General features: G+C 38.5%; 1 protein-coding gene across 1 annotated transcript in view; it reads left to right on the forward strand.

Moving 5' to 3' along the window:
• Nucleotides 1-22,156, forward strand: part of LOC123753419 (zinc finger protein 345-like) — an 89,610-nt gene that overhangs the window by 50,530 nt on the left and 16,924 nt on the right. The window contains exons 11-14 of the mRNA XM_069309383.1: nt 5,084-5,109; nt 8,658-8,739; nt 11,775-12,373; nt 17,095-17,176. Of these exons, the coding sequence (XP_069165484.1) occupies nt 5,084-5,109; nt 8,658-8,739; nt 11,775-12,373; nt 17,095-17,176 (789 nt within the window). The remainder of the gene's footprint in view (nt 1-5,083; nt 5,110-8,657; nt 8,740-11,774; nt 12,374-17,094; nt 17,177-22,156) is intronic.

The raw sequence follows: 22,156 nt of genomic DNA on the forward strand, positions 1-22,156 counted from the left end.
CTTCACCTCACTCTTGTCTTACATATGCCCGTGCCTCTTATGTCCTCTTCATTCTTGATAGAGAGGGTGATCATCCACACCCAAATTACACTCCTTCCGCGCCGTGGGAAGAGCCTACTTTCAAAATAGTAATAGAAAGTCTCCCAATGAAAAAGGCTGCCTATGATCCGACAATCCTAAGGCGCATAATAGAGGAGCAAATGTATAGCATAGCAGTAGCAGGAGCCACCCACATCTTCACAGACGGATCGGTGGACACAGAAAATGAGAGTGCTGGCGCTGCTCTTTGCACGACCAGCGTTCAGGCATATTGGAGACTGGGAGGACTAGTATCATCAACCCAAACTGAGCTGTTCGCCATACAACAGGCGTTCGCATATGTGATTGCACAAAACACTCAAAATGCAATCATACACACAGACTCAAAAGCTGCACTTCAAATACTAGGACAAAAACAGTGGAAAGATAATGTGGAAATAATTACCACCATTTTGTATCAAGGAGCAGTCGCTAAAGGCAAAGGCCTCAACATAACTTTAAACTGGATCCCATCCCATATTGGAATCCCATTAAATGAAAAAGCTGATGAAATTGCTAAATTGGCAACTCGTCATCCAGTGATACATAAAACAATTCAACCCAGCCTAGAGAACATAAAAAACATCATCACCAAAAAGCTCTCACATCTCAACAAATCCTACCTACACCAGAGAATAGCTGAAGGTTCGCCATCTGCAACATGGTATCTTCAGGCAACCAAATTAGAAAGGTTAAATATCCCAAAAGGAATCCACAGGGAAATAGCAGTTAGGCTATATAGACTACGTCTAAGTTACAGATGCAACTGGGAGATTGGTGAACCCCGACAGAGAGAGTGCATCTTCTGCCAAACTGCCACAGAAAAGCCATTACTTCACTATCTTCTGGAATGTGAAGCAACCAGTGACCTTAGAAGAGCTTTAAGAGTTCCTGAATCATGCAGTGGCCACCCTGAAGCCATCAACACAGCCACTCTCCTGGTCAACAAAGGTGTCCAGCAGCTGGACAACCTCATAAAGACTGAGAAGCAGTATCCTCCCCCACGATAACAGCTTGATGGTTAAATGCAACCTCAGAACACTGGGAAAAAAAAAAATTGTACCACTTACGGGCTATTCATGCCCGTGCCACCTCTTGGGTGGCTAAATCTTTATCAATCAATCATGTCCTCTTGACTAGCGACTTCATAACGGTCCAGGACGGGCAGAAACTTCGTCGTCTCATCTTATGGTGTGTAGTTTGGTCAAGATTTCTTCAGCCACGTTATTGTGAATCATCATCATAGATAGACATTATCTACTCAGCCCTTGACAAAAATGAGTTTCCGATTGGACTCTTCATTGACCTAAGAAAAGCCTTTGATACTGTTAATCACAACTACCTCTTACTTAAACTCCAGCATTATGGAATCCGAGGCCTTGCCCTTGACTACATCCGATCCTATCTTAGTGACAGACACCAATATGTAACCATCAATGATACAACTTCTTCCACTCTACCAATTACCGTTGGAGTGCCACAGGGCAGCATCTTAGGACCTCTTCTATTTCTTATATATATAAACGATCTGCCTAATGTCTCTAATATTCTCAAACCTATATTGTTTGCTGACGATACTACCCTTATCTACTCAAACCTCAACCCACATACACTAAATAATGTTGTGAATAATGAATTAAAAAAAGTCCACTTATGGATGTCAACGAACAAACTAACATTAAACATCGAAAAGACTTACTACATCTTATTTGGAAGCAAATCATCAAATGCAATTCAGCTACAGATAGACAACATTAACATCAGTAATAAAAATGATGGCAAGTTTCTTGGCCTATTCCTAGACAAGAGACTCAACTTCAGCACCCACATTCAACACATAACTAAGAAAGTCTCTAAGACAGTTGGTATACTCTCCAAAATCAGATATTATGTTCCTAACTCTGCTCTCCTCTCACTATATTATGCACTAATCTACCCCTATCTTAATTATGGTATCTGTGCATGGGGGTCTACCACTGCAAACCACCTTAAGCCCATCATCACACAGCAAAAATCTGCTATCAGAATAATAACTAACTCTGCTTTCAGACAACACTCAGCTCCCTTGTTTAAATCTCTAAACTTGCTAAATATTAACTCCCTCCACACATTCTCTTGTGTCAACTACATTTACAAAACCCTGTTCTTAAATGCAAACCATGCTCTGAAACTCTCCCTGGACAGATGTAATAGGACCCATTATCACCACACCAGAAATAAATATCTCTTTGATATCCCCAGGGTCAAACTTAATCTGTGTAAACACTCTATGCAAATTAAGGGACCTAGTCTATGGAACTCACTCCCTAGTGAATTGAAAAACTGTAAAACTTTTGCCTTATTTAAAAGCAAAACCAAAAAGTACCTAACTTCATCTATTTAGTTTCCTACACTGAGCTTTAAATTTGCTCTGTACCTAGTGGTACCCAATCTCATAATTTTTATGTAATATCAAACAACCTTATCATTGTGTTCATTGCTGTCTTCTTTTATGTGCTAGCCATATGCTGTATTGTGACTACCAATTTTTGTCAACTACCATTCAAGCTGTCATTGCAATCAATCTTATATTGTTTCTGCTGTATTGTGCCTACCAATTTGTTGTCAACTACCATTTTAAGCTGTCATTGCAATCAATCATAGCTACCTATGTGCTTTAATATACTGTACCTATAATTTTCTCTCATCTTTTTTTTTTTCATTCCATGTAGTCTGTTATCATTTTTTTGTCTATAAATTTTGCAAGTATTTACCTCCTTAAAATTTTCTTAGATTAAGGACCTGCCCGAAACGCTGCGCGTGCTAGTGGCTTTACAAGACTGTAATTACCATAATTGTATCCTCACATTCCTTATGTACATTCTTGTATATGCATAAATAAATAAATAAATAAATAAATCATCTGCACGAGATATTGAACAATTCCTGAACTTACGGGAACATAATCGCTTTAGCAGTCTCCGTGGTGTAGTGGTAAGACACTCGCCTGGCGTTCCGCGAGCGCTATGTCATGGGTTCGTATCCTGGCCGGGGAGGATTTACTGGGCGCAATTTCTTAACTGTAGCCTCTGTTTAACGCAACAGTAAAATGTGTACTTGGATGAAAAAACGATTCTTCGCGGCAGGGGATCGTATTCCAGGGACCATAGGATTAAGGACTTGCCCGAAACGCTACGCGTACTAGTGGCTGTACAAGAATGTAACAACTCTTGTATATATCTCAAAAAAAAAAAAAAAAAAAAAAAAAAAAAAAAAAAAAATATATTAACTTGGAGATATGGAAACCAATGTAATGATTCGTACTGTTGATAAGCCTCACGAGTGTCTCGAGTGCTCAAGAAAATTCAGGTACCTGGTAACACTTGTTAGTACATTCTGATGATAGGCCTTACGAGTGTTCTGAGTGTGCAAAAAAATTTAAGGGCCCTGGAACTTTGAGAAAACACCTTTTAGTACATACTGATGATAGGCCTTATGAGTGTTCTGAGTGTGCAAAAAAGTTCAAGTCACTTGCAAGTTTGAAAAAACACTTGTTAGTACATTCAGATGATAAACCTCATGAGTATCCTGAGTGTACGAAAAAGTTCAAACACCGTCACAATATGAAAAAACACATGTTACTACATTTGAAGGATGAACTTCATAAGTGTAAAGATTGTGGCAAAAGTTACAGTCTTCGTGAAAATAAGAAACGTGTAAGAGTGCATACAGGTGATACATCTCACAGGTGTGAAGAGTGTGAGAAAAGATTTAGTCAATTTTCAAATATGAAGAGGTGTTGGTGCACTTTAATGATAAAGCTAATCAAGGCCAAAGCGAGCAACAAGAAGCAGAAAGTGAAAAAGGCATCAATTCCACGACATGTTAGTGAAGTTTGATGATGAAGTGTTTCCTCGAAACAATAAGAAGCGGAAAGTGTAAAATAGTGGATGCTCAGTGAATGATTTGGGATCATCTTATGTGTAAAAAAAATATTACCTAAAATAAAAGTTTCAGATCAATAAGTATTTTTATTTCTGCATTTTTACTTTTTATTACTGTTTCTTTTCACTACAACTTTGAATTGGGTGTACCTTAATTTATATACTATATCCAGTAAGTCTTCAAGACTTACTGTAGTAAGTAAGACTCCAGTAAGTCTAAAAAACTTATTTTAAAATTATATAAAAAAAAAATTACTGGATAAAAAGACTCCAGTAATATAAAGAACTGCTACATGTAAGCAGGTAATATAACGAATGAAGAAAAGGCGATGAGGTAGCTTAGTGACAGGGTGTATGGGGGAATGGCAATTCTTTTAACCATGTAGCTTAGTCGATTAAGGCAGCGTCTGGGATTCTCTCGGACGTAGGTTCGAATCCCCGTCACGGCCCTTGTTCATTTGATGCATCACGCTATTGTGATTTCTGTGTTCGAATTTTTGAAATCTAACATATTTATTTATTTATATATACACAAGAAGGTACATTGGGCTTAGGAGAGTACATAGCATTGATGATTCTTGTAAAGCCTTGTACGCATTGAGTTTCGGGCAGGTCCTAAATCTAGCAGCTTAACTTGATACCTGGTTGATGGGGTTCTGGAGGTTCTTCTACTCCCCAAGCCCAGCCGGGGCCAGACTTGACTTGTGAGCGGCCCGCAGGCCCACAGCCCGGTTGGTCCAGCACTCCTTGAAGGAAACAATCTAGTTTCCTCTTGAAGAGGTAGGACGTTGAACAACCGTGGACCTCTGATGTTCATACAGTGTTCTCTGATTGTGCCCATGGCACCTCGCTCTTCACTGGTTCTCTTCTGCATTTTCTTCCATGTCGTTCATTCCAGTACGTTGCTCTTTTACTGTGCAGATTTGGGACCTGTCCCTCCCCTATTTTCCATGTGTATATTATTTGGTATATCTCTCGTCTCCTTTCTAGTGAGTAAATTTGGAGAGCGTTGAGACGATAATTTAGGTGCTTAATCTCGTCTATGCGTGCCGTATATGTTCTCTGTATTCCCTCAATTTCAGCAATTTCTCCTGCTCTGAAGGGGGAAGTGAGTACTGAGCAGTGCTCAAGACGGGACAACACAAGTGATTTGAAGTACAACCATTTGTACTTCAAATTTGAGTACAACCATTGTGATGGGATCTCTGGTCTTGAAGGTTCTCGTAATCCATCCTATCATTTTTCTGGCTGACGCAATACTTGCTTGGTTATGCTCCCTAAACGTTAGGTCGTCGGACATCATTATTCCCAAATCCTTGACATGCTGTTTTCCTACTATGAGCAGATTCGATTGTGTTTTGCACCCTGTATTATGTTTAGGATCCTCATTTTTGCCGTATCTGAGTACCTGGAATTTATCACCGTTAAACATCATGTTATTTTATGCTGCCCAATCGAAAACTTTGTTAATATCTGTTTGTAGTTTATCAATGTCTTCGGCAGAGGTAATTTTCATGCTGATTTTTGTATCATCTGCAAAGGATGACACGAAGCTGTGACTTGTGTTTTGTCTATATCTGATATGAGAATAAGGAACAACAGTGGTGCAAGGACTGTACCTTGAGGTACAGAGCTTTTAACTGCGCTCGGACTCGATTTTACTTGATTGACTGTTACTCTTTGTGTTCTGTTCGACAGGAAATTGAGTATTCAGCGTCCTACTTTACCAATTATACCCATTGACCCCATTTTGTGTGCAATCACTCCATGGTCACATTTGTCGAATGCCTTTGCAAAATTGGTGTATACGACATCCGCGTCATGTTTTTCCTCAGTGATTTTGATATAGTGGCCAAGTAGCTGTGAGAGGCATGATCTTCCAGCTCTAAATCCATGTTGGCTTATATTGTGGAGGTCATTGGTTTCCATGAATCTAGTGACTTGACTCCTGATCACTCTTTCAAATACTTTTATTATGAGAGACGTTAGTGCAACTGGTCTATAATTCTTTGTGCCAGTGCTTTGCTACCACCCTTGTGTAGACGGGCAATGTCTGCTGCTTTAAGCGCATCTGGTATCTCCCCTGTGTCCAAGCTCTTCCTCCACACTATACTGAGTGCCTGTGCTACTGGCACTTTGCATTTCTTTATAAATATTGAATTCCATGAGTCTGGACCTGGGGCTGAGTGCATGGGCATATTGTCAATTTCTCTTTCAAAATCTGCCTCGCTCGTGTTGATATCAGTTACATTTACTGGTGTTTGAGTATCATTCATAAAAAAATTGGCCGTATCTTCCAGTAATCCGAATGATTACTGTTTTATCTTTCACTATGTGATGGCCATTCAGGATGGTGTTGTGGTATTGAGAATAATGTTGCTTAATACCTCCGTCTTGCAAATGAAATGTAAACTTAACGTACTCGTGGTATCTCCAGTGTAGTATATATATGTCAATGCTCAGTCTCCAGTGCTGCATTTGTATTGATAGTCAGTGCATCAGTACACCTAGTACATTATTACTGCGTTAATACACCTCAGACATGTCATTTCAAATAATGAGAAAAGCTTTACGAGTGTTGTTATAATAAATGACCGGACGCATTTCACTGCAAGGTTTACAATTCTTGTCAATAATGACTCGTATCACCTTCTTGTATGCCTGAGTGAATGGGTTTTTATAATGCACTAGATGCACTACGAATTTATATGGTATACTACGTTCCTGGGCTTTGCTTAGAATATTTTTAAATAGGTTATATTTTGAATCCACATCGAAATCCAGTTTTACGTCACCTGTCGCTGGGTTCACGTCTAGCCCACACCACATCCCCAAGACATTCCAACCATTTTGACCCCAAAAAATCCATAGGCTATTGAAATCAGCTTTTCGAAAATCAGGCACTTTAACAGAATTTTCTCCTATAGATCTATTCCATTCAATGCTAAATCTGATTTCTTTATGATCACTGTTCACTAGCTCACTCCCTATTTCCATCTCCTTAATTTGTGTTTCCCTGTTAGTTAACACTAAATCTAAAATATTATTTCCCCGCGTTGGTTCCTAAATATGTTGCATAAGAAAGCAATCGTCAATTAATTCTAGGAAGTCTTCTGCTTCATTATTCCCTGTTTTGTTCACCCAGTTTATTCCACTAAAATTAAAGTCATCCATGACATAAATACTGTTAGATATAGATACTCTAGATATTTCATCCATAGAAGCTTTGCTTCCATTCTGTCTAAATTTGGTGGCCTATATATAACTCCTATTATAATAATATTTGCTTTTTCGTTTAATTCTATCCAAATAGTTTCTGTGTGTGGCTCAGATTTGATTCCCTCTTTGAGACTACATATCAAATTGTCCCTAACATATATGGCTACTCCCCCTCCTCGTCTAATATATCTATCTGTGTGAAATAGTTTAAATCCATTTATTTGATATTCAGCTAATAGTTCTCTATTTTCTACATTCATCCACGTTTCGGTAAGAGCAATAATATATATTTCTTCTGTACAGATAAGAGCATTTAACTCGTTTATTTTGTTTCTTAGACTTCTACTGTTAGTGTAATATACCCTAAGTGAATTGTTATTTTGAGGCCCCTTCTCTTTCTGATCATTTTGCCAATGTGTTTTTCCATAAACATATATTAATGATAGAGTTACAAGATACGAGCTAGATGGTGATAAGACTGCGAAGTCGAATTGCGAAAGGGATCTGGGAGTTATGATAAGTAAGAATTTAAAACAAAAGGTTCAATGCATGAATGTTCGTAATAAGGCAAATAGGACACTGGGATTTATTAATCGAAGCGTTAGTAACAAAACACCTGGTGTGGTTCTTCAGCTATATCTTGCTCTGGTTAGGCCCCATTAAGATTATGTAGTTCAGTTTTGGTCGCCGTACTATAGAATGGATATAAATTCACTTGAACGTTTCCAGCATAGGATGACCAAGTTAATTCCCCAAATTAGAAATCTTTCATATGAAGATAGATTAACAAAGCTTAAATGCATTCACTGGAAAGGCGAAGAGTTAAGGGTGACATGATAGAGGTTTACAAGTGGATGAATGGACATAACAAAGGAGATATTAATAGGATATTAAATAGGAGCTGCCTCGTATGGGCCAATAGGCCTTCTGCAGTTACCTTTGTTCTTATGTTCTGTCATGTGGTGATAATTTTAATACCCTATTATTATCCCCTTTCTTGTGTCCATTCATCCACTTGTAAATCTCTATTATGTCACCCCTAACTCTTCGCCTTTCCAGTGAATGCAATTTAAGCTTTGTTAATCTTTCTTCATATGAAAGATTTCTAATTTGGGGAATTAACTTAGTCATCCTACGCTGGAAACGTTCAAGTGAATTTATATCCATTCTATAGTACGGCGACCAAAACTGAACTGCATAATCTAAATGGGGCCTAACCAGAGCAAGATATAGCTGAAGAACCACACCAGGTGTCGTGTTATTAACGCTTCGATTAATAAATCCTAGTGTCCTATTTGCCTTATTACGAATATTCATGTTTTGATCCTTTTGTTTTAAATTCTTACTAATCATAACTCCCAGATCCCTTTCGCAATCTCAGCACCATCTAGCTCGTATCTTGTAACTCTCGTATTCTTGTAACGTGTTCTCTTACAGGAGCGAATAGAAGAAGGTGTTGCTACTGATACTGACATGGTGCTAGGCTGTGATGATGAGGAAGAACCTGAGGAAGAGCAAGGTGCACCTTGCGCAAGGTGTAAAAAGAGATAAGTAGAGCAAGAAGAAACTATGAAGTTCGTATAGCAGGCCAAGCAAAGGCAAATCCTAAAGGTTTTTTGTCAGTTATATCGAAAAAAGGATATGGAAAGGATAGGTGCACCTTGCGCAAGGTGTAAAAAGAGATAAGTAGAGCAAGAAGAAACTATGAAGTTCGTATAGCAGGCCAAGCAAAGGCAAATCCTAAAGGTTTTTTGTCAGTTATATCGAAAAAAGAATATGGAAAGGATAGGTGCACCTTGCGCAAGGTGTAAAAAGAGATAAGTAGAGCAAGAAGAAACTATGAAGTTCGTATAGCAGGCCAAGCAAAGGCAAATCCTAAAGGTTTTTTGTCAGTTATATCGAAAAAAGGATATGGAAAGGATAGGTCTATTAAAAACCGAGATAGGTCCGATAACGGATAATGACGAAGAGATGAGTATTATTTTTAATATATATTTAATCTCTGTATTTATTAAAAAGAACTTAACTCTATGCCTTTAGCCGAACAAGTCTATGTGGGTGGGGACGAGGACTAGTTGATTAGTTTAACAGTTACCAGGGATGATATTATTAAACAAATAGAAAAACACAAACCAAGCAAATCCCCTGGACCGGATAAAGTGTTTACCAGGGTGCTAAAAGAATGCAAAGAGGAGCTTCGCGATTCATTGTCTACTATATTTAATAAATCATTAGAGTCAGGCAGATTGCTAGAGTCGTAGAAGATTGCTAATGTAGTGCCAATTTTTAAGAATGGAGATAGATCACTTGCGTCAAACTATCGGCCAATTAGCCTAACGTCTATTGTGGGAAAGTTACTTGAATCGATATTTGCAACCATTCGTTTTCACCTTGAAAAAACAAATTAATAAACGAGTCACAATATGGTTTAACAAATGGCCGTTCATGTGTAACAAAATTGTTATCTTTTTATTCTAGCATAGTTGAGGCAGTTGATAGTGGTAAGGTTTGCGATGTTGTGTACCTTGACTTTAGTAAAGTTTTTGATACAATGCCACATGAAATACTGATTAAAAAGATAGAGGCTCATGGTATTGGGGGTGCTATAAAAAGAGAGAATAGTGTATGGCTATACCAAAGGAAACAGAGTCAGTGTGCATGGTCTTAAGTCAGAGTGGGATAATGTTGTAAGTGGAACGCCTCAAGGCTCTGTATTGGGACCTCTGTTGTTTATAATATTTATTTAAATGATTTAGATTCAGGTTTAAGTTGCAACATTTGCAAATTTGCCGATGATACAAAATTCGGTAGGGAAATTAACACGGAAGACGACTCACTATCACTTCAAGCTGATCTAAATAGGGTTTTGAAATGGTCAAAAGATTGGCAGATGCAGTTTAATGCTGATAAATGTAAAGTTTTGAGTCTAGGTAATGATGATAGAGTTACAAGATACGAGCAAGATGGTGCTGAAATTGCGAAGTCGGATTGCGAAAGGGATCTGGGAGTTATGATCAGTAAGAATTTAAAACCAAAGGATCAATGCACGAATGTTCCAAACAAATAAATGCATGAATGTTCGTAATAAGGCAAATAGGATACTGGAATTTATTTATCGAAGCGTTAGTAACAAGACACCTGGTGTGGTTCTTCAGCTATATCTTGCTCTGGTTAGGCCCCGTTTAGATTATGTAGTTCAGTTTTGGTCGCCGTACTCTAGAATGGATATAAATTCACTTGAACGTGGCCATGCAGCGTACGCTGACAAAATTAATTCCCCAAATTAGAAATCTTTCATGTGAAGAAAGATAAACAAAGCTTAAATTGCATTCACTGGAAAGGCGAAGAGTTAGGGGTGACATGATAGAGGTTTTCAAGTGAATGAATGGACATAACAAAGGGGATAATAATAAGGTACACCAAACAATGCGTGTAAATTGGATAAGCTTAGATTTAGAAAAGACTTGGGTAAATTCTGGTTCGGTAATAGGGTTGTTAATTTGTGGAACCAACTACTGGGAAACGTAGTGGAGGTGGGGTCCCTCGATTGTTTCAAGCGCTGGTTAGACATGTATATGAGTGGGATTGGGTGGATATAAATAGGAGCTGCCCAGTATGGGCCAATAGGCCTTCTGCAGTTACCTTTGTTCCTATGTTCTTATCCTGCAAAAAAAAGATGTTGTTGTTTTAGATTTAGCTACTCAGAACGAAGTGTCCATGTAGTACGGGCTATGGTGAGCCCGAAAAAATAGAGATCGACATAGCTTATATTACATTCTTTAGAAAGGTGAAGAATTAAGGGTGACAGGATAGAGGTGTACAATTGGATGAATGTCCATAACAAAAGGGATAGTAATAGGGTAATGAAAGTATCAACACAAGACAGAACAGAACACAATGGTATAAATTTGATAAGTTTCGATTTATGAAAGACCAGAGTAAATACTTGTTCGGTAACAGGGTTCGCGTAACATAATAGAAGTAGTATTAATTGATTGTTTGAAGCGGAGGTTAAACATATATTTGAATGAGATTGGGTAGATATAAATAGTAGCTACCTCTTGGGTGGATATAAATATCAGCTACCTAGTTCTTAGGTGGATATAAATAGTAGCTACCTCTTGGGTGGATATAAATAGTTGCTACCTTTTGGGTGGATATATATAGCAGCTACCTCGTATGGGCCAATAGGCCTTCTGCAATTACCTTCATCCTTATGTTCTCATCAGCTTACCTCTCTTTTTTTTACTTTCTCATCTCTCCTTCACCCATCCCACCCGTGTCCCCTCCCCCCTTTTTTCTTGTTCTTACCTTTCACCTCTTGTTACCTGCTCTTCACCTCACTCTTGTCTTACATATGCCCGTGCCTCTTATGTCCTCTTCACTAGCGACTTCATAACGGTCCAGGACGGGCAGAAACTTCGTCGTCTCATCTTATGGTGTGTAGTTTGGTCAAGATTTCTTCAGCCACGTTATTGTGAATCATCATCTGCACGAGATATTGAACAATTCCTGAACTTACGGGAACATAATCGCTTTCATATTAACTTGAAGATATGGAAACCAATGTAATGATTCGTACTGTTGATAAGCCTCACGAGTGTCTCGAGTGCTCAAGAAAATTCAGGTACCTTAGCAATTTGAAACAACACTTGTTAGTACATTCTGATGATAGGCCTTACGAGTGTTCTGAGTGTGCAAAAAAATTTAAGGGCCCTGGAACTTTGAGAAAACACCTTTTAGTACATACTGATGATAGGCCTTACGAGTGTTCTGAGTGTGCAAAAAAGTTCAAGTCACCTGCAAGTTTGAAACAACACTTGTTAGTACATTCAGATGATAAACTTCACGAGTGTCCTGAGTGTGCGAAAAAGTTCAAACACCGTCACAATATAAAAAAACACATGTTACTACATTTGAAGGATGAACTTCATAAGTGTAAAGATTGTGGCAAAAGTTACAGTCTTCGTGAAAATAAGAAACGTGTAAGAGTGCATACAGGTGATACATCTCATAGGTGTGAAGAGTGTGAGAAAAGATTTAGTCAATTTTCAAATATGAAGAGGTGTTGGTGCACTTTAATGATAAAGCTAATCAAGGCCAAAGCGAGCAACAAGAAGCAGAAAGTGAAGAAGGCATCAATTCCACGACATGTTAGTGAAGTTTGATGATGAAGTGTTTCCTCGAAACAATAAGAAGCGGAAAGTGTAAAATAGTGGATGCTCAGTGAATGATTTGGGATCATCTTATGTGTAAAAAAAATATTACCTAAAATAAAAGTTTCAGATCAATAAGTATTTTTATTTCTGCATTTTTATTTTTTATTACTGTTTCTTTTCACTACAACTTTGAATTGGGTGTACCTTAATTTATATACTATATCCAGTAAGTCTTCAAGACGTTCTGTAGTAAGTAAGACTCCAGTAAGTCTAAAAAACTTATTTTAAAATTATATAAAAAAAAAATTACTGGATAAAAAGACTCCAGTAATATAAAGAACTGCTACATGTAAGCAGGTAATATAACGAATGAAGAAAAGGCGATGAGGTAGCTTAATTAGTGACAGGGTGAATGGGGGAATGGCAATTCTTTTAACCATGTAGCTTAGTCGATTAAGGCAGCGTCTGGGATTCTCTCGGACGTAGGTTCGAATCCCCGTCACGGCCCTTGTTCATTTGATGCATCACGCTATTGTGATTTCTGTGTTAGAATTTTTGAAATCTAACATATTTATTTATTTATATATACACAACAAGGTACATTGGGCTTAGGAGAGTACATAGCATTGATGATTCTTGTAAAGCCTTGTACGCATTGAGTTTCGGGCAGGTCCTAAATCTAGCAGCTTAACTTGATACCTGGTTGATGGGGTTCTGGAGGTTCTTCTACTCCCCAAGCCCAGCCGGGGCCAGACTTGACTTGTGAGCGGCCCGCAGGCCCACAGCCCGGTTGGTCCAGCACTCCTTGAAGGAAACAATCTAGTTTTCTCTTGAAGAGGTAGGACGTTGAACAACCGTGGACCTCTGATGTTCATACAGTGTTCTCTGATTGTGCCCATGGCACCTCTGCTCTTCACTGGTTCTCTTCTGCATTTTCTTCCATGTCGTTCATTCCAGTACGTTGCTATTTTACTGTGCAGATTTGGGACCTGTCCCTCCACTATTTTCCATGTGTATATTATTTGGTATCTCTCTCGTCTCCTTTCTAGTGAGTAAATTTGGAGAGCGTTGAGACGATAATTTAGGTGCTTAATCTCGTCTATGCGTGCCGTATATGTTCTCTGTATTCCCTCAATATCAGCAATTTCTCCTGCTCTGAAGGGGGAAGTGAGTACTGAGCAGTGCTCAAGACGGGACAACACAAGTGATTTGAAGTACAACCATTTGTACTTCAAATTTGAGTACAACCATTGTGATGGGATCTCTGGTCTTGAAGGTTCTCGTAATCCATCCTATCATTTTTCTGGCTGACGCAATACTTGCTTGGTTATGCTCCCTAAACGTTAGGTCGTCGGACATCATTATTCCCAAATCCTTGACATGCTGTTTTCCTACTATGAGCAGATTCGATTGTGTTTTGCACCCTGTATTATGTTTAGGATCCTCATTTTTGCCGTATCTGAGTACCTGGAATTTATCACCGTTAAACATCATGTTATTTTCTGCTGCCCAATCGAAAACTTTGTTAATATCTGTTTGTAGTTTATCAATGTCTTCGGCAGAGGTAATTTTCATGCTGATTTTTGTATCATCTGCAAAGGATGACACGAAGCTGTGACTTGTGTTTTGTCTATATCTGATATGAGAATAAGGAACAACAGTGATGCAAGGACTGTACCTTGAGGTACAGAGCTTTTAACTGCGCTCGGACTCGATTTTACTTGATTGACTGTTACTCTTTGTGTTCTGTTCGACAGGAAATTGAGTATTCAGCGTCCTACTTTACCAATTATACCCATTGACCCCATTTTGTGTGCAATCACTCCATGGTCACATTTGTCGAATGCCTTTGCAAAATTGGTGTATACGACATCCGCGTCATGTTTTTCCTCAGTGATTTTGATACAGTGGCCAAGTAGCTGTGAGAGGCATGATCTTCCAGCTCTAAATCCATGTTGGCTTATATTGTGGAGGTCATTGGTTTCCATGAATCTAGTGACTTGACTCCTGATCACTCTTTCAAATACTTTTATTATGAGAGACGTTAGTGCAACTGGTCTATAATTCTTTGTGCCAGTGCTTTGCTACCACCGTTGTGTAGACGGGCAATGTCCGCTGCTTTAAGCGCATCTGGTATCTCCCCTGTGTCCAAGCTCTTCCTCCACACTATACTGAGTGCCTGTGCTACTGGCACTTTGCATTTCTTTATAAATATTGAATTCCATGAGTCTGGACCTGGGGCTGAGTGCATGGGCATATTGTCAATTTCTCTTTCAAAATCTGCCTCGCTCGTGTTGATATCAGTTACATTTACTGGTGTTTGAGTATCATTCATAAAAAAATTGGCCGTATCTTCCAGTAATCCGAATGATTACTGTTTTATCTTTCACTATGTGATGGCCATTCAGGATGGTGTTGTGGTATTGAGAATAATGTTGCTTAATACCTCCGTCTTGCAAATGAAATGTAAACTTAACGTACTCGTGGTATCTCCAGTGTAGTATATATATGTCAACGCTCAGTCTCCAGTGCTGCATTTGTATTGATAGTCAGTGCATCAGTACACCTAGTACATTATTACTGCGTTAATACACCTCAGACATGTCATTTCAAATAATGAGAAAAGCTTTACGAGTGTTGTTATAATAAATGACCGGACGCATTTCACTGCAAGGTTTACAATTCTTGTCAATAATGACTCGTATCACCTTCTTGTATGCCTGAGTGAATGGGTTTTTATAATGCACTAGATGCACTACGAATTTATATGGTATACTACGTTCCTGGGCTTTGCTTAGAATATTTTTAAATAGGTTATATTTTGAATCCACATCGAAATCCAGTTTTACGTCACCTGTCGCTGGGTTCACGTCTAGCCCACACCACATCTCCAAGACATTCCAACCATTTTGACCCCAAAAAATCCATAGGCTATTGAAATCAGCTTTTCGAAAATCAGGCACTTTAACAGAATTTTCTCCTATAGATCTATTCCATTCAATGCTAAATCTGATTTCTTTATGATCACTGTTCACTAGCTCACTCCCTATTTCCATCTCCTTAATTTGTGTTTCCCTGTTAGTTAACACTAAATCTAAAATATTATTTCCCCGCGTTGGTTCCTAAATATGTTGCATAAGAAAGCAATCGTCAATTAATTCTAGGAAGTCTTCTGCTTCATTATTCCCTGTTTTGTTCACCCAGTTTATTCCACTAAAATTAAAGTCATCCATGACATAAATACTGTTAGATATAGATACTCTAGATATTTCATCCATAGAAGCTTTGCTTCCATTCTGTCTAAATTTGGTGGCCTATATATAACTCCTATTATAATAATATTTGCTTTTTCGTTTAATTCTATCCAAATAGTTTCTGTGTGTGGCTCAGATTTGATTCCCTCTTTGAGACTACATATCAAATTGTCCCTAACATATATGGCTACTCCCCCTCCTCGTCTAATATATCTATCTGTGTGAAATAGTTTAAATCCATTTATTTGATATTCAGCTAATAGTTCTCTATTTTCTACATTCATCCACGTTTCGGTAAGTGCAATAATATATATTTCTTCTGTACAGATAAGAGCATTTAACTCGTTTATTTTGTTTCTTAGACTTCTACTGTTAGTGTAATATACCCTAAGTGAATTGTTATTTTGAGGCCCCTTCTCTTTCTGATCATTTTGCCAATGTGTTTTTCCATAAACATATATTGATGATAGAGTTACAAGATACGAGCTAGATGGTGATAAGACTGCGAAGTCGAATTGCGAAAGGGATCTGGGAGTTATGATAAGTAAGAATTTAAAACAAAAGGTTCAATGCATGAATGTTCGTAATAAGGCAAATAGGACACTGGGATTTATTAATCGAAGCGTTAGTAACAAAACACCTGGTGTGGTTCTTCAGCTATATCTTGCTCTGGTTAGGCCCCATTAAGATTATGTAGTTCAGTTTTGGTCGCCGTACTATAGAATGGATATAAATTCACTTGAACGTTTCCAGCATAGGATGACCAAGTTAATTCCCCAAATTAGAAATCTTTCATATGAAGATAGATTAACAAAGCTTAAATGCATTCACTGGAAAGGCGAAGAGTTAAGGGTGACATGATAGAGGTTTACAAGTGGATGAATGGACATAACAAAGGAGATATTAATAGGATATTAAATAGGAGCTGCCTCGTATGGGCCAATAGGCCTTCTGCAGTTACCTTTGTTCTTATGTTCTGTCATGTGGTGATAATTTTAATACCCTATTATTATCCCCTTTCTTGTGTCCATTCATCCACTTGTAAACCTCTATTATGTCACCCCTAACTCTTCGCCTTTCCAGTGAATGCAATTTAAGCTTTGTTAATCTTTCTTCATATGAAAGATTTCTAATTTGGGGAATTAACTTAGTCATCCTACGCTGGAAACGTTCAAGTGAATTTATATCCATTCTATAGTACGGCGACCAAAACTGAACTGCATAATCTAAATGGGGCCTAACCAGAGCAAGATATAGCTGAAGAACCACACCAGGTGTCTTGTTATTAACGCTTCGATTAATAAATCCTAGTGTCCTATTTGCCTTATTACGAATATTCATGCTTTGATCCTTTTGTTTTAAATTCTTACTAATCATAACTCCCAGATCCCTTTCGCAATCTCAGCACCATCTAGCTCGTATCTTGTAACTCTCGTATTCTTGTAACGTGTTCTCTTACAGGAGCGAATAGAAGAAGGTGTTGCTACTGATACTGACATGGTGCTAGGCAGTGATGATGAGGAAGAACCTGAGGAAGAGCAAGGTGCACCTTGCGCAAGGTGTAAAAAGAGATAAGTAGAGCAAGAAGAAACTATGAAGTTCGTATAGCAGGCCAAGCAAAGGCAAATCCTAAAGGTTTTTTGTCAGTTATATCGAAAAAAGGATATGGAAAGGATAGGTGCACCTTGCGCAAGGTATAAAAAGAGATAAGTAGAGCAAGAAGAAACTATGAAGTTCGTATAGCAGGCCAAGCAAAGGCAAATCCTAAAGGTTTTTTGTCAGTTATACCGAAAAAAGGATATGGAAAGGATAGGTCTATTAAAAACCGAGATAGGTCCGATAACGGATAATGACGAAGAGATGAGTATTATTTTTAATATATATTTAATCTCTGTATTTATTAAAAAGAACTTAACTCTATGCCTTTAGCCGAACAAGTCTATGTGGGTGGGGACGAGGACTGGTTGATTAGTTTAACAGTTACCAGGGATGATATTATTAAACAAATAGAAAAACACAAACCAAGCAAATCCCCTGGACCGGATAAAGTGTTTACCAGGGTGCTTAAAGAATGCAAAGAGGAGCTTCGCGATTCATTGTCTACTATATTTAATAAATCATTAGAGTCAGGCAGATTGCCAGAGTCGTAGAAGATTGCTAATGTAGTGCCAATTTTTAAGAATTGAGATAGATCACTTGCGTCAAACTATCGGCCAATTAGCCTAACGTCTATTGTGGGAAAGTTACTTGAATCGATATTTGCAACCATTCGTTTTCACCTTGAAAAAACAAATTAATAAACGAGTCACAATATGGTTTAACAAATGGCCGTTCATGTGTAACAAAATTGTTATCTTTTTATTCTAGCATAGTTGAGGCAGTTGATAGTGGTAAGGTTTGCGATGTTGTGTACCTTGACTTTAGTAAAGTTTTTGATACAATGCCACATGAAATACTGATTAAAAAGATAGAGGCTCATGGTATAGGGGGTGCTATATTAAGAGGGAATAGTGTATTGCTATACCAAAGGAAACAGAGTCAGTGTGCATGGTGTTAAGTCAGAGTGGGATAATGTTGTAAGTGGAACGCCTCAAGGCTCTGTATTGGGACCTCTGTTGTTTATAATATTTATATAAATGATTTAGATTCAGGTTTAAGTTGCAACATTTGCAAATTTGCCGATGATACAAAATTCGGTAGGGAAATTAACACGGAAGACGACTCACTATCACTTCAAGCTGATCTAAATAGGGTTTTGAAATGGTCAAAAGATTGGCAGATGCAGTTTAATGCTGATAAATGTAAAGTTTTGAGTCTAGGTAATGATGATAGAGTTACAAGATACGAGCAAGATGGTGCTGAAATTGCGAAGTCGGATTGCGAAAGGGATCTGGGAGTTATGATCAGTAAGAATTTAAAACCAAAGGATCAATGCACGAATGTTCCAAACAAATAAATGCATGAATGTTCGTAATAAGGCAAATAGGATACTGGAATTTATTTATCGAAGCGTTAGTAACAAGACACCTGGTGTGGTTCTTCAGCTATATCTTGCTCTGGTTAGGCCCCGTTTAGATTATGTAGTTCAGTTTTGGTCGCCGTACTCTAGAATGGATATAAATTCACTTGAACGTGGCCATGCAGCGTACGCTGACAAAATTAATTCCCCAAATTAGAAATCTTTCATGTGAAGAAAGATAAACAAAGCTTAAATTGCATTCACTGGAAAGGCGAAGAGTTAGGGGTGACATGATAGAGGTTTTCAAGTGAATGAATGGACATAACAAAGGGGATAATAATAAGGTACACCAAACAATGCGTGTAAATTGGATAAGCTTAGATTTAGAAAAGACTTGGGTAAATTCTGGTTCGGTAATAGGGTTGTTAATTTGTGGAACCAACTACTGGGAAACGTAGTGGAGGTGGGGTCCCTCGATTGTTTCAAGCGCTGGTTAGACATGTATATGAGTGGGATTGGGTGGATATAAATAGGAGCTGCCCAGTATGGGCCAATAGGCCTTCTGCAGTTACCTTTGTTCCTATGTTCTTATCCTGCAAAAAAAAGATGTTGTTGTTTTAGATTTAGCTACTCAGAACGAAGTGTCCATGTAGTACGGGCTATGGTGAGCCCGAAAAAATAGAGATCGACATAGCTTATATTACATTCTTTAGAAAGGTGAAGAATTAAGGGTGACAGGATAGAGGTGTACAATTGGATGAATGTCCATAACAAAAGGGATAGTAATAGGGTAATGAAAGTATCAACACAAGACAGAACAGAACACAATGGTATAAATTTGATAAGTTTCGATTTATGAAAGACCAGAGTAAATACTTGTTCGGTAACAGGGTTCGCGTAACATAATAGAAGTAGTATGAATTGATAGTAGATTAGAATGCGCCTCTGTGTGCCACCTATGTAAGGAGATCAGATAAGAAATCAGAAGCGGGGAGCCACATAGTGCCACTCCATATTAGGTCACCCAAGGTGTGAGTGGTAGCAGTCGAAAAAACAGTGAAGATAGGTATCTATTATGTGCCACTATGATCATGTTCATTTATACAGTAAAGTATGACAATATATTTAAGTAAAAATGAATTTATTTGTATAATAAACACTCGTGGGTGAGTGCCAGTTATGCCCCCCACATTCCTCTATGGGGCAGGTGTAAAACAGGTTCCTCCCGGTGAGGGTGGTCGCCCGTACCCTTCCTCGCACCTAATGGCCTTGACTTTACCGTAACAGAGTTCCACACCCAGCGGAGGTCGAGTGGGTCTTATATAGGGGTATTAAATTATAAATCTCCTCCAGGGGTTAAAAAAATCAAAGAATTTATTAATGTTTTATTAGGTAAAAATCACAAATGATGTATAAGAAGTTAATTATGACCCCTATCCCTCTCCCCCCTCCACCTCCCCTTCCTCATCTGAGTAGAATTCTGACGTCTCCCCATCCGTGGTGAGTGGGGGGAGGTCCCCCCTCTCTTGGGGGAGTGGGGTGAGTTGGCTGGTTGCCTTTTGGACGACTTTCCTTCTGACTCTCATCTGAAGTGTTCTGGAAAGAGATGGGGAAAATAATTTATAGGACTATATCTTTTATTTGAAAAATATTCTATTTCCTCTAAGAACTGCTAGTACATACCTCTCCCCCTGCAGGAGCGACCTTGTGTCCTCTACAGCAGGCATCATCAATTAGGGTACGTAACAGCATCTTGTTTGGGGCAGACCTTCCACGTAGAATTACTACTCTACAAATGTGGACAGGTCCTAAGAATTGCACTGAAAAAAAAGAAGAGGTAAAATAGAGGTTGAGCAAACTTTCTATTGTGGGAAAAAAAATAAATCTTTACCAGAAAGTGAGGGTAATACTAACCAGGCCCTTCAAGGACTTCAATCTTCCCTGCGTGTGTTTCTGGGGAGACGCCTTCCATTTGTAGGATAAGGGGGATATGGGTCTTCTAGGGAGGTTGTGGGGTGAGAGGGGTTTTATATGGGGGTAATCCCCCTGTTAGGTGGGTTGCCTAGCTAACAAAAATATTCTCTACACCACCTATAAGAACCAATCCTTACTCCTCTACAAAATGTCCTAACACAGTGATGTTTCATAGGAAAATATCGTCTCGCATAAGCGAGGGCACGTTTATCATTTAATTTTAAACTAACGCTTGAAAATACATTATGTAAGTAATGTACTGTTGAAGGCAACCCCAGGTGACTCACCCTATGGACGAACATTACGCAATACAGTCCACAAGCAAGGGTAAAATCACTCTGGAGTCTGTAGCACATTCCAAACACCTTTGTTATTGTGTTAGTTTTAATAAATCCTTGAAAATAATGTCCATAAGTAACCGCCGACATTGCATAACTATCGAAAAAAAACATTCGATGTTTAACTTTATCAACATAAATAGCTACCCAATGTCCCATAGTTAATCTGCTATGTGATGGTAAAATATTAGTTATGAGAACAATAGGTTTTCTTGATGAGATATTTAAATGTTCTATTTCATCAGCATTATAACAACCTAGGTAGAGTGCTCGATCCCCTAGATTATTTTTTAAATTAATATTTATATCATTACAATTCATTATGTTTTTAAGCTCGCACGTCACACAGAACAGTTCTCTGTCCGTCGATGGATAGTACCCCGGTCGTTTCCCCAAACAGTAAAACCAGTCTGTTATATGTAACACCACCGCCAAACTCAAGCTCCATACGCAAGTTGCCAGATTTCTCCACAGGGAGGGAATCCTTTGTTTGAATGGTGGTTAAGTCAAAGGCGAATATCGATCTTCCCTTATTAAAAGTGTCATAGGCTAGAAGTGAATCACGCTCTAAGCCTAATGTCTTCAAAGTTTCGTAATAAAGGCGGGCATAATGATTGTCGAAATCACCACCAATTCGGTAAATTGCGTTATTGTTCAAATACATGGCAATATTTTTCAGTTTTGCATTTTCAAAATATAATCCATTACCTTGGTGAAGGCCAGCGAAATAATTCATTGGCACAATTACCATGAATATCCTGTGAGGAATTACTTGCGCCCAAGGCTGATCAATTAAGAGACTAGTTTGATTCCCTGCTAGGACATATGTTTTAGAAATGGTTTTATTGAAAGTATAGCTTATGGGGTCGGGGGATGCTAACAGTGAGCTGTTTAAGGCTAGGTAAGCACTTGGGTAGGGGAACACACGTGTTACCCACAACTTAGCATAATCCATATGCAGCCGATACTTAGAGCCATCGTCCACACTTGTATTTAGCACCCAAGCATGTGGGGAGAGCTCCAATCTTAGGCGCACATCTATATTATCTAATATGTATTGGTCTAGGGTTGTTACGTCCAATAGTAGGGGAAAACACATTGAGAATCCTTTACCTTTTAAATCGGTCATAAATTTTTTATCCTTGGCGGGTGCCCCAGTAAAAAATGTATTAGTAAATTCGTTAGGGATTACACCATCATCACTCCAGTCCCTACGAAAGGCTCCAATCCTCCCCAAGGAAGACATTTTTGA

Source organism: Procambarus clarkii, chromosome 65 (assembly GCF_040958095.1).
Source record: "Procambarus clarkii isolate CNS0578487 chromosome 65, FALCON_Pclarkii_2.0, whole genome shotgun sequence".
Lineage (NCBI taxonomy): Eukaryota > Metazoa > Arthropoda > Malacostraca > Decapoda > Cambaridae > Procambarus > Procambarus clarkii.